We start from the raw sequence: 13,158 nt of genomic DNA, 5'->3' as shown, positions 1-13,158 counted from the left end.
TAACGTAGGACAATTACTTATTTTTTTGTCACTAACCTGTTTGATTTGACGGAGGTTTTGAGTACACTTTTCTCCTGCACCGCACACTGATTAGGCTTTGATTTATTTGACACATGTTTTGTATCTGACACTTCTTTTTCCTTCTTCGCTGATGATGGTTTGCTGTTCTTGTCCAGCTTCGGACGTTTAGCAGAAGGCTCTACTAACATAGACTTCCTTTTCTGAGCTGCCATTTCTGAAAAACACAATAATTGATTCAGCTTTTAGAGTCTTTGTCAACTGTTGTTACAGTGTCAGCTAATATAACAGAAGATTTGCCCATTATACAAAACAAGGTAACTGATACTCACTCTTCCTTTTAAAGGCAGATCGTGCTAACTGTGATCAGATAGCAAGTCATCATAGCAATCTCAAATCAAATCACATTTATTTTACTTACAGGTTTTTATAAGAGGCAATCGATGTTTAGGCCAAAGTAACTTATCAAGGTGTGCCAAGAGCATTCCTTATGTATATGCTTACGAACAGGACGTTTCATGCCACCTATGAAGAATATAACACATTCATGCAGTAAGCACTTTTTTAACTTCCTCCTCAGACTCCGAATTTGGCATTCCCACCCTCTTCCATCCCTTCAAACAATGCTTAGCTTTAGTTTCTTTGATAATCAATTAAAACAAAACCAAAAAACCTGCAGATAATGGTACCATCTGGAAGGAAGTTTCTCGCCTTTTACATTTTTTCCAGCAAATAGTATGCTGCTCTCCTTCATAGCCCACAAGAAAAGTGAGCCTGCTGTCAATCCTGTGCCTCACAGCAACAGTGAATAAATTCATTAGATTCTACTAAGTTTTGTGGCTGCTACTACAGAACTTCATAGACATCAGCAACCACCTATAACTGTTCCTTCCAATATGACTGAAGTTACAAATCAATGACAGGAAGCCTAGAAAACAGCATTATTTGAGACACCTGCCTTGGGCAGCTAAAGATGATGTCTTCATGAGAACTGAAATGATGTTAATGGTGCCAAAGTTCATCTGTACAAGAGTCTGAAAACTAGCATAAAACCTCCATAAAAAGTCTTCACAGGTTTGGTTTCACAGCTATTTGTGCCTCCTGAAACTCTTAAGTTCTCTTATTCAAAGACACTGGTTTTGTATTACAGCATAAGTAATGATAGTTCAGCAAAGTTTCACTAAAATCTTTTTAAGTTTACTGGAAGACTCAGCGCTCACAACTTCCATATCACCTTTTTAGGTCAAGAATTATCTATTAACTTTTGCTACTGACAGACTGACAAAGAAATATGTCTGTCACAAAATTATATTACTTTTCAAACCTTAACTAATCCATTGCTACATCTGACAGATTTGAAGGTCAAACAGGAACTTTAAGTTACCAGCTCTACAACACAGACCAGATACTTTCGTTTCATTACAACTACAGTAAGCCCTTCAGTATTGACAGATGCATGTCTTTCTCTAACAACCTGAAAGATACTTACATTAAGCTCCATTTAATAGTTATTCATTATCCAAAAGGAAAGAGCTGCACTTTTTCTTTTTTTCAGACTTTAAATTGTCCTTAACCTCATTTTCATTTATCTGCTCTTTTATGAAGATACTGCTAACCATGCAAGACAGATAATGTTCAAATTCCAGACACCAGTGCTGTCTCCTGACTTCCTCCTTTAAAGAAGCTGCACGACCAGCGACTCAAAGAGAACTAGCTGGTTATTAGTCATTTCTTTCCTACTATTACTTTGCACAGCTAAGCAAGGACTTTTCCAGAGATATGTTTGAGATATGTTTCTTAATTCTATCCAGGGAACAAATCTCTAATAGCACTCTTTGTGGTGTTATTTCCATGCCTCTCCCTACAGAGCAGGTAACAGAATTTGTAAGCCTTCCTTCTAATAGCTCATGAGCTCCATGACATTTAGCAAGCCTAAGGGTTTCTACTAGTCAAAGTTTATCCATCAGAGCTGCGGTACAGCCACTCACCCTGAAAATAATAGCTCTAGTTGCTGTGTAAGTCTTTGGTCTTAGATTCTCTTAGTTTAGAGCACAATGTCGACTCTCAGAATTTGAGAACACCACGGCACATACTGTATACACCTAGAACTTCTTGGGGTTTTTTAGGCACAAACGGACGTCACTGTCAGCCACATGACATGGCATACTCAGGAAAGACTTTCAAGTACAAGACAGAACATACAATCCTTCCCTTTCAGGTATTCCTTCTTAGGACACTGGCAAATACACTCTCCTCCTACAAAGAGAACTAGCTGGTTATTAGTCATTTCTTTCCTACTATTACTTTGCACAGCTAAGCAAGGACTTTTCCAGACATTCAAGTACTGGCAGCTTCTGCTATGAAGAAGTCCCCCCCTGGTAAAAGCAAGATTATGGAAAGAAGAGAAGACACAGAAAAACAAACTACACACCAATCAAAGGCTTTGGTGCAAGAAGTAGAGGAAAAACAGGAAAACACAACTCCCACACCCTCAAGTCCTTCAAGCAGAGCCGAGCTCTCGGTCTCTGCTGAGGCTGGAGGCCCACCTGCTGGACAGGGCGCTCGGGTCTCATGCTGAGCCTCCCCCGCCGACTGCCACGACAGAACCTCGCAGCCCCCCGCGCTCTAACTGCCGGCCGAGACCCCAGGACGGAACTCGGAGGCAGGCAGAAAAGGGAAGGCCTCCAAGCGTGGCTCAGTGTCATCCGCCTCAGCGCCCCGCCGTGACAACCCTTCTGGAGCGGGGCCTGGCAGGGAGCCCCTAAACCCGGCCAGGAGCTCCCCCGGCCGAGGCAGGCGCCACCGAGGGGCAAGGCGGGGGCTGCGGAGAAGCAGCCGTACACCGCAGCGCGGGCAGCCGCCGAGAGGGTCCCTACCGCCCGCTCGCTCCCACCGCCACCGCGGGGACAGGCCCGGACGCGGGCCGCGGCCGGCGCGGCAGGCCCGAGGAGGAGGAGACGCCGGGCTCTCGGCCCTGAGGCGGGGGGCAGAGGGCAGCTCTCCGCGCACGGGCGGGCTGCGGGCCGGGGCGGCGCGGGTGCGGGCGGCTGTCAGGAGCGGCCGGCAGGCCGCGGGGGGCACGCGGGACAACTTCCTCATCCCCCCCCGCCCGCGCCCTCCCTCCCGCACCCCCCCTCGGCGCGAGGCGGCCGCTTACCTCGCGCGAGCGGCGCGCCGGCAGCGCGAGCCCGGCTCGACAGCTGCGGGGGGGGGTTGGGGGGGGAGTAGGGGGAGGGCGGGGGCGGGGCGGAGGCGCGCGAGGCCGGGGCGCGCGAGGCCGGGGCGCGGGCGGGCGGAGGCGCGCGCGGGCTGCGGCGTCCCGGTCAGCGCGGCTCGCGCCCCCTTCCCGTGCCCGCGCGAAGCGGCGGCGGCGGCGCGCCCGAGCCCCGAGCCCGCTCACATCCGGGCACCGCGCGGCCCCGCCCTGGCCTCACCCCCCCACCACTCCCACCCCCCCAGAGACGGGGCGCTTCCGGCGGGGGGTGTCAGCGCAGGCGCCGCGGGCGGCGTGAGGAGAGTGGTGTGTGTGCCCACCGCCGCGGTCGGTGCTCGGTGCTGACCCGGGCCTGGCGGCCTCATCCCGGCGTGGCTCGGGCCCGCGGTGGTTGTTAAGCTGCGCCCCCTGCCCAAAGCGAGGGGGAAGGCAGCGCGGCGGTGGCGAAGTGGCGTACGCGGTGTGCCGGTGCCGCCTCATGACTAGCAGTCTTTGCTAAACGCGAAGTGCGAAGCCTCCTCCGAGTCATGCGCTGCCTGGTGGCGGGGGTGTTCCTGCGGTGTCAGCGCTTCTCAACCGTGCGTGGGCCTCTGCTCCGAAGTGGGTCTGGAAATCCCCCTGCAGATGGGTTCGGTGCTGCGCTGGGGGCGAGCCCCGCTCTGCCACCACCTTTCGAAACTTCCTTAAGGATACAGGGATACGTTTTGGGGTTGCTGTGGGCTTCCTGCTGATGAGCTCTGGTTTAGGTGCGCAGGCAGCAGTCGGTCTCCTCAGTGCAGGTGCAGCACTGTGCCAGGGTGCGTCACTCAGAGCAGGACAGGCGCTTGTCTGTGCCTCTGAGGCTAAAGAGGCTTGTTGGACGTGTCCTGGTGCTGTGCAGTGCCGGCTCCTCCAGACCAGCGAGTTCACTCCGTGAGCTGCCTTTCTGGGCCCAGTGGGGTTTGCTTTCCTCAGTTCAGTAGTAACCCTGCAGGAGCGAGCCAGCTGTTTTACAAGTTGTGTTGTGCACCGTGTTTCACAGTTCATTCTATAGCATAAACATGTATTCGTAATTTTGTTTTTTCCATTGGCAGGGGTATTTTGGTGCTCGTGACACCAGGTAGTGCATTTTACCTCATCCAGCCTTATGTTTTGGCTTCGTTGCCTCAGGATGTTTCCACATCTGAGCCTGTGTCTGCGTTGGCAAGCAGGAGAAATTCTGAGTGAAAGAAGGGGAGCTGAGGATCTGACATCCACACCACTGATGTGCTGTGCTAGACCAGCTTTAGTCTGGTCATGTGGGTGCAGTGACCACGAGGGTTGGAATCCATTGGGTGTGTTCTGCACGTGTATTGGTGAGTTTGGTTTCCTAGAATCACAGAATGGTTTGGATTGGAAGGGACTTAAAGCTCATCTAGTTCCAACCCCTCTGCCATGGGCAGGGACATCTTCCACTGGACCAGGTTGCTCCAAGCCTTTTCAAAAGGAATCCATTATGCACAGTCCAAGACCCTGCCTGTCAGGTGGGAGCAATCAGGAGGTTTCTTTCAAAAGTGTGTTGCTCATCCTAGCTAGAACACTAATGTAGAGGTACCTCTGCGTGCCCAGCACGCTCCATCCATGTTACTAGGCGAGGGCTAACCTGAAGTATGTCCTACCTGAAATGCATTGAGTACGCGTGTCAGGACCTCAACATTAAGTAGCTTTGCTGTGCATACCCACTCCTGTGGGTATGTTCTACTTGCTAACACAGACACAGTCTCTCTTTATTTGATGTAAATTTCCGTAGTTACCTGTGTACATCTCTGTATCAGAATGGCTGGAGAACAGCGTGGTGAACCTTGGCATTAGCCAGCCAAGAAATGTTAGAAGAAAAGGTTTTGAATGGTAGCTTGTGACAGGGTTTCTCCCAGAGATTTCTGATTTCCTGTGCAGATTTCTGGGTACAGTTTGCTGATCTAGCAGACAGAGACCGTGCAAGTATTTTGGTCATTGGAAGTTACACAGAGTAGATGCTCTGCAAATAGTCTTTTGTTAATGTTTGAAGTATTTTAAAAGTGGTTATCTTGGTTTTTATAACAAACATTTTAGGTCTTTTAAATCTTTTTCACACATTGTATTGATTTCTATAGCTATTACATTTATGGGATTAATTGTTGGAAATTGCAGTTAAGTTGCTGAACAGTGTAAAATATTTCAGATATAAATCAAATTACCTGGAGATACTTTGTTCTGCCTGCAGAGTTTTTTGTCTCTATTAACCGACACAAGGAACTGCCTTCCTTTAGAAGTCCTTTTTCCGGCCACGCTTCACTGGAGCACAGTTTGTCCTCAGCAAATGGAGATTTTCGGCAGCTGCAGGTTTTTAAAAAGCTGATGGGAGGAGATGTTATTTATAACTCCCTATAGCAGCTCCTCTTTAATGCAGGATAGTCTGCTGTGACTTTAGAATGAACGCAACAACATGTGGTCTCCTGCTCTCCTGCTGTAATCTATAGAATACTTTCCAGAGGAAGGATATTTTAATCACTGGGTTGATCGTAAATTTCTTGGAGAATGATAAAGGCATTTCTTTGTGTTATCACTAACTTTGTAAATATAACATGATGTTTCCCCATCCCTCTTTTTCAGGAACACGAAGCAAGTAAAACTAGATTTTCTCCCATCCTTCCGTGGAATAGTAATTTGCTGTACAGCAGGGAAGTAGTAAAGAAGCAAGCATTCTTATAAAGCATTACATTCCAAAAGCTGGGGAAAAAAATCATGTGGAAGAATGTGAGTAAATTTCCAGTTTTCCACAGAAGGTGGCAGCATTTTGAAGCACGGATATCGGTGCGAACTTGCTGGCAAATGTCGCTGAAAGAACAGGAACTTCACCGCAATGTACCTTCCCCGGGAAGTTGTGGTGAATATGGAGTGCCCGGGCATGGATTTGCTGTAGAAGCTGGGGAGGGTGGGAGGAGGAACTGCATTCACACAGGTGGAGTATTTGGATAGGACAGATCTAACCCCGAAAGGATTTAATTTAGCCTTGCTTACCTCTGCTGTAACACTGCTGGAGTGCCTCTTGTCTGGAACTAAATGAAAAGTGACTTGCTTCTAGGCTATGCCTTTTTCCACAGGAGCAATAACTCAGCTGATGTATGGATCATCCCCCTAATTGCAGGTAGTGCCCTGTTGGCCTACGGCCCAGGGAGATGCAGTGACCTGTGTGACAGCTGACTGTCACCAAAAAGGGGAAGCCTTTCACACTATTGTCTCCACGTTCTTTCCCCCACTCTCAGCAGTGTGCTCCAACTCCTCACCTCATGCCACCCTCCCTCTAGCACCTGAGGGACTCCTATAGGCAAGCTAAGTTAACTTACTGAGCTAGCAAAAAATAACCCAGTGGAAGGAGTGGATCATAGTCTGCCAGGGCAAGGCTGAGGGCTGGAATCAGGGAGGATAAGAAAAGGCAGGGGAGAAGGAAGAGCAAGCCTTACCCTTCTGGCATGAGGGAGCTGTTAACATTGACGGCTGCTTGTAAAACCGCAGGCTACATAGTTACAGGCTTGAGCTCTTGATCCCAAGCTCAATCACAGCAGTTTTGCAAGCACAGCCCCATTTGACATGCTAACACACTCCAAACCTGCCCTCCTGCTTATCAGGCACCTCATCTGAGCAAGGAAGTGGTGGCTGACAACCAAGAGGCAGTAGCTGCTTAAACCTCTCAGCTGTCATTAACACTGCAGGCACTCCTAGGGCATTGGAAGAATGCCTCAGATGGGTTAGCTGAGGCTACATACAGAGCTGATATAAACTAGTGAGTTTATAATCACTAAATATATAGATCCTTTAAGGAACTGAAGGAGCAGCTGGGACAGCACAGGGCCCTGATTTCCATCCATTTAGCAGATTCAGAAGGTCCCTCTACCCTCATCCAGGAAGAAGGAAGGGGCTGACTTCTGTGTCTCCAGTAGAGTTTCGGAAAGAGACGGGAACACTGGATCCCTCAGAGGAAGAGACATTTGCCAATGAAGAAGAGCTGGCTGTTGTGGCTGCTGGTGCATTTGGCAGATAGTTCCTGTTCTAGTGTTGAAATGAAAATTTAAAACCCCACACGCATGGCTGGGATATTCTACAGCAGCTTGGCTGCAGGAGTTATTTTGCTGGCTGCTAAGAAGCACCACTAGCCTATTGCGGGGAGGGGATCCAGCGTGTATGCTGGACATGTGTGGCAAGTCCCTAGGGAGATTCTTTTGGGCTTTTTTATACCCTCCTCTTTCTTCTTCATTACCTTGGGCATTCCAAGGCTCTTTTTCACCAGCTGGCATCCTGGGATGAGAAACACAGCACACAGGCTCAAGGGTGGCCATGCATGACGGCAGCTCAGTGACTCGGTGACCAAATATTTCCTCTAATTTTGTTTGCAGGATGATGGAGCACTGAGCTGAAGCAGCGTGGGGAGAGCACAGCATGCTTGCTCATGAGCACCACGTCAGGGCTAAAAGCCCTTTCTCTTCCTGCCAGGTCTGAGTCACTGGCGAGAGCCAGGTAGCTACGGGAGCTGGAAGTGAAAGAGGCAGTTCCCCTATGAAATTCCTGTGTAGGTGACACGTGGGACAGCAGGGATTGGAGGGTGCCCTGACCGGAGCTAAAGAGCTTCACAAGGGATCTAGCTAAGAAAGCAGGGAGGGGAATGGGGTTGTTTTTGTTTCGGTTTGGTGTTTTTGCAGGGAGGCAGGAAGAAACCTGGGCTGGGACTTGTTCAGTTTGCTTGTGTGTTTGAGTGTGAAATTTTTGGGGGGGGTGTGAGAGGAGCAGGGAGAGAAAGCACCGCACTGTAGATCACTACAGCTGGAGGGAAGGCTGGCAGTTGGTTTGCAGAGATCTGGGGCCAGGCCAGGCAGTGGCTATGTATGTATGGGAGTAGTGCATAGGGGTCCAGACAATTACAGTAAAACGGAAGGGGGCTGTTGTCTGAAACATTTGGGAACCACTGAGATAAGCAAGCTGCTCCATTCCATTGACTTGAAGGGCTGAAGCTGTTGACTACTAGATCTCAGTTGGAAATGGCAACTTGCAGCAGGGAGGAAGTAAGGGGCAGCTTCCTAAACCTAAATTACTGGGGAGTAATTCTTGAAAATGGGGACCTTGTCCAGTCTCTGTAATGGTCAGTCTCAGCCTCGGAGTGATGGCACTCTGCAACAATGAGTATATTGATGTCTGAAGCGTGATACTCTGTGCAATATTGACAGGACCATGTCGACCTGCCTGGAGTCACCACCACTTTATTGATGTTTTCTTGACACCAGCTCCTGTAGAATTGTAGACTGTCCTCCACAGCCCATTCTGCTAAGTCTGGTAGGCTGTGCTGTTGTATGTCTTGGTTTCTAAAAAGAGCATTAATCCTTCTTCTGTTCAATGTGAAATGTATACCACGGGTTAGTTTCTCTGCATTCATAGAACCAGATTTTTCTATTTGAAATTTTCAGTTTCTATAAAGTCTGTTTGCCAAGAGTGGACATAATAAATTACTCTTTAAGGTCTTTATGATCTAGTACTAAGACGGCTAAGGTCACAGGTGGCTCTTGGGTGACTGAAGGCTTCACAGACAAAAAGAACAATACCTTGCATTGACTCCAAGAGCAAATTGAGAAGAGGTGGATGTTCTGGAGCATATATGTAATATGTCCTCTGTAGAGCAGGGGGATTCTCCAGAGGCCCCCTCCAAATTCAACTACTCATTCTGAACTGGGAAGAAGGTTTTCTTTAAGAGGTGTCTGTAACCTTTGTGATTTGAAATTTCATTTTCATTTCACTCCATCTTTCCAATAATGAGTATATCGCTAAGTAACAATTTTCTCCCACCTCCAACATTTCATATCCCTGTTGCTGCCAGGGTACCCAGATCCCATGAAGAGCCAAATCAAGACCCTGTGAATTCACACTGGTTTTTAAACAGAGGGCACATTCTGGATTTTGGCTTACTGGTGAAACTCTGTGTAGAAGGTACGAAGATATCACATAGCAAAAACGTTTATGGCACTTCTTGCTAGCGTGTGTCCGCCCTACAAGAACTGCGGTAAGTGTCTGCATTATATGTGCCAGAAAATCTGTCAGGGAAAGCTTGAAGATATCCATAGTAAAATTTCCTTGTTGTCACTTTGCATACTGTGCTTTGAACAATGTGTTTTCCCTAATGGAGTGTCATAAAAAACTCCACATTGGTGGAAAAAAAACCCAACAAATTTTACAGACATTTGCTGGATGTAGCTTTAAAGAGAAATGTCTCATGGGGATTTGTGGATGGGATTAGATCTAAATGAAATAAGACAGTGCAAAGAGACAGAACTTCTGCCATTAATCATGTTACTTTTATTTAAACAGTAAGATGTGCGTAAGTGGTTTTATTAATACACGATGCTAAGTTTTGAACAGTACTGTACTCAAACATTTAACAAATATAATGCTCAACACATTGTTTATTGCTCATTGTTTCTGTACGAACATAAAAACTGGAAATGAATGTAGGAATAAATAAGGCACCCTACTAATATGCTGATTTCATGTACTGCAGTAACATGCACAAAATGCCATTTTGCTTTTACAAGTCTCTTGTCTCATTTTCCTTATTAGAGAAAAAAGAAGTTAGACTTTGTGACTTGGGCAAGGGCCGATGCCTGTCTGAAAAGTCAAAACTTGAAAGCACTTTCTAATTTTTTAATTTAGCCTCCCACCTTCCAAAACCAGCTTTCGTGTAGCATGTCCCAATTTCTTTTTCTAAAGACAAAAAGTATTTTTGTTCTTCCCTGGCTGTTACTAGGAAACATGCCTGGCAAAAAAGGGCTGCTCACGTACCGCTTGAGGCAAAAGACCTGACTGGCTTTTTATATCCGCCTTTTCTTCTCATACTGACCCCACTCAAAAGATAAAAATAAAAATGCAAAGGCATCTTTACTGACTTATCTTGTGTGGCTGGGCCCAGATCAGTGATCGGCATGAAGTGGGAGCTCCACAGAAGCTGCTTAAAAGCCTTTTTTGTGATTTCGGTATGCCCTACATTTGGGCTTCCCATCCACTTCAGAATACATTCTGTCCAACTGTCCTTTCTCCTCCAAGGTCCACGCTGGCTCTCACTCTGTTTCAAGGCTGAGGAGCTCAGTGACACCCCGGTCAGCCTCACAAACTCGTAAGCCTCTAGGGCAGAAATCACTTTGCAGAGGCTTCAATGATTTGACCGCCTATTGCTGAAGTGCTGACAAATTATGAAATGAACACACCAGAGAGACAGGGCTCTGACCCCCATCCCAGCTCCAGCTTTCTTTAAACAGTCTGTTACATTCTTTCTAGAGGTTATATGAAACAACGGCAGAGACAAAGGGTTTGGATATATCTCTTTTTTTCTTTCCTTTTTTTTTTTTTTATTTAAAGCAGATTATCTCATAATGTCTTGATTTTTCTAATATTTCTTCTTTAAAACTGAAATGTTATTGCAGGGTAATATAAACGTAACAGATGGAATCACAGCTTACCAGTTATATGAGGTATGTATTACATATATGATAACGCAAGCTTTACCTGAACTTAGAAATGCAAGAAGATGTCTTTTAATTAAGGAAGCTATTACAGTACTGTTTGAAAGGAATCTTTTGGTTATATGTAAACACTATAAATTAGCTGTTTAAAAATAATCATGTAAGACAAGTATGGCATTGACACAGTTTAAAAAACAATAACTAGCCCTAAATTGGAATACTTTCAGGGCAGAAGAGCAAAAGCAGGTTATCAGTCTAATCCTATGGAATATCATGCTGAAATTTTGACTTATTTGAGGAATCAGTGCTGCTTTGTTTTCCCTCCTCCTTCTGTTTTCCTATTTTAAGATTTTCACCATTAGTGCCCTAAGGAACAGGCCAACTTGTACTACATGTGACAGGATAATATATGCTGTTTTGAGTGTTGCCATTCCAATACTAAAAGCCATCTAAATTAAGTCTCCTAAATATGTACCGGTTTAAATTAAAATCCAGAGGAATGACAATCTATCTACTTGATGGTTGTGGTTAAGTGCAATTTGATGCATGTGGAATGCTGTTTCATTTAAGATCATTCTTAGTAAGGCATATTAAAAATAAATATAAAAGTGACAACATAATATTTAGTCTCTTGCTACAAAATCTTAGGCAAAAATAGTTTTGCATGTAGTAATGGACTTTATCCATTTGCTGGCTTACAGGAGTTAAAATTTGTGCATTAAGCTGAACTGCCCTTGTCAGAATGTGCCACTGAGCTAGAATAGTGGTCCAAATCTACATGCTAAAGATTTTATTTCCATGCTCGAACACAGCTTGCACAAACTGCTTGAAGACTCTGTCCATGTAAGTGCACTTCCTTGGCCATATTCCTTCCAGAAAACCGATGTGGCCTCCGCACGAAGTCAGAACCAAAGCAACGTTTGCGTTTTGTTTGGCAGTTTCTACTGGTATAGCTAAAAGGGGGGAAAGAAAGTTTTAAGTCCTTATCCTTCTAAGAAGTGCCAGCTACTGAATAATTTCTCTTAAATGTTTCTTGTAATATATATGAATAAATATGCACAAATTACGTATGCTTAAACGTACTGCAGGACGTAGAACCATATCTGCATTAAAAGCCTCTCACCTTCTCTGTGTGATTTTTCTGGCTGCTGTAAAAGTTCCAGCTTCAACTTTCTTTCAGTCTCACTGATGGCACAGCACTCATGTTAATGCACACTCATGATGTGGTATAAACAGTATAAGTGAAAGGACAATGAAGCCTGTAGTCTTCAACCTGTGTTGCAACATTCAGCTTTGGAAAAACTGAAAAACTGGAACCCTAATTGTGAATCCCATTCCTTTTGTAGGAGATTGCAAACACAAAACCTTTAATGTCGGTAAGATTTTTGTCTGTAAGATATCCTATCAGCTGATATTAAAGATATGCTGGGTTATCATCATGCTGTCTGATTCACCATACATTTATACCTGCTCATAATCTAAATATGCAAGGTAATCAGAAACAGAGGAAGGGCAAAAAACTGCACAGAGAGCTGCACAGAAAGGTTACTGGTTCTCTACTGAATAGTGACTGCTAGAGAATTATTTAATTTAGGATTTGGATTATTAGACCAGATACTACAAGGATTTTTCTCTTGCTGAGATAGTTTTCAGCTGATTCAATGCCATCACCTGGGCAATTCCCTTTGTGACAGAAAATAAAGGTCAGCGAGGGGAGACTGATAACAGGGAAAGGATATGACTTTTATATGTCAGAATAATAAAAGGTTAATATAATATTAGAATGCCATAATATTTAGTAACGAGAATTTATAATTATACATAATATTTAATATGACATACATAATAAAATATTATGGCATGTATTTTATTATCATATTTGAAATACAAATGGCATTTCAGTGTGATGGGATGACTGTTATCCCATTAACTGGTTGGCGCAACAGTGAAGCTTTATGGAGCTGTGGCGTTTGCACTCTTGATGTAAAAATTATTTAAGCAAATTCCTCTGGAGTTTTAAGTATGCTAAATATACACCTGAACAGGCAGAAATCTCCGTATGTTTCAGTAAAGAATGCCTTTCAAAGTTCCAGTTTTCAAAGAGTAACTACATGGAAGAGAAAAAAATAAAAGTCATACAGATTTTTTGATTATTCAGGATTGAGAGAAAAAAACGACAGCAAAAGAAGACATACCTTCTCCAGACAGAAGGGAGTAGTGGGAATTTCACTGGGTTGTGTAAAAAAGGTTATGATTTCCCAAGAAAATAAATGTGATTTTAGGTCATGCCCTGCTGAAGTAAAAATGCCTTGGCACTACAACACAAAGCAGTGAGTTATTCCCAGGATTTCTACTGCTGCCTCAGTTATTTTAAAGTATTTTTTAAAGAGCAACTTTTAATCAGATTCTTTTCTTGGGGGGAGGGAGGAG

General features: G+C 45.1%; 2 protein-coding genes and 1 long non-coding RNA gene across 12 annotated transcripts in view; 1 reads left to right on the top strand and 2 right to left on the bottom strand.

The window, feature by feature from the left end:
• Positions 1-3,429, bottom strand: part of ESCO1 (establishment of sister chromatid cohesion N-acetyltransferase 1) — a 32,533-nt gene extending 29,104 nt beyond the window's left edge. For 3 of the 6 annotated variants that reach the window (XM_030483789.1, XM_030483824.1, XM_030483832.1), the window contains exons 1-3: positions 3,176-3,429; positions 440-543; positions 37-235 (exon numbers count right to left, since the gene is read on the bottom strand). In XM_030483789.1, coding sequence (XP_030339649.1) covers positions 37-233 — 197 coding nt within the window. In that variant the 5' untranslated portion in view covers positions 234-235; positions 440-543; positions 3,176-3,429. The other 3 variants (XM_030483808.1, XM_030483817.1, XM_030483799.1) reach the window with 3 other exon arrangements.
• Positions 3,430-7,213: 3,784 nt separating this feature from the next.
• LOC115614047 lies at positions 7,214-11,622 on the top strand. Of its 3 annotated transcripts, none has more exons than XR_003993614.1 (4): positions 7,214-7,720; positions 8,449-9,275; positions 10,690-10,737; positions 11,541-11,622. It is a non-coding gene; the product is annotated as an uncharacterized LOC115614047 (long non-coding RNA). The 3 variants fall into 3 exon arrangements; XR_003993613.1 differs by having other exon boundaries at positions 7,214-7,744; XR_003993611.1 differs by having other exon boundaries at positions 7,214-7,796.
• Positions 9,546-13,158, bottom strand: part of ABHD3 (abhydrolase domain containing 3, phospholipase) — a 26,222-nt gene continuing 22,609 nt past the window's right edge. The window contains exon 9 of one of the 3 annotated variants that reach the window (XM_030500284.1): positions 9,546-12,835. In XM_030500284.1, coding sequence (XP_030356144.1) covers positions 12,825-12,835 — 11 coding nt within the window. In that variant the 3' untranslated portion in view covers positions 9,546-12,824. The remainder of the gene's footprint in view (positions 12,836-13,158) is intronic. The other 2 variants (XM_030500263.1, XM_030500285.1) reach the window with 2 other exon arrangements.

Source organism: Strigops habroptila, chromosome 1 (assembly GCF_004027225.2).
Source record: "Strigops habroptila isolate Jane chromosome 1, bStrHab1.2.pri, whole genome shotgun sequence".
NCBI classification, from domain to species: Eukaryota; Metazoa; Chordata; class Aves; order Psittaciformes; family Psittacidae; genus Strigops; species Strigops habroptila.
The sequence above is the reverse complement of the archived record's forward strand: the minus strand, read 5'-3'. Positions and strand labels throughout refer to the sequence as shown.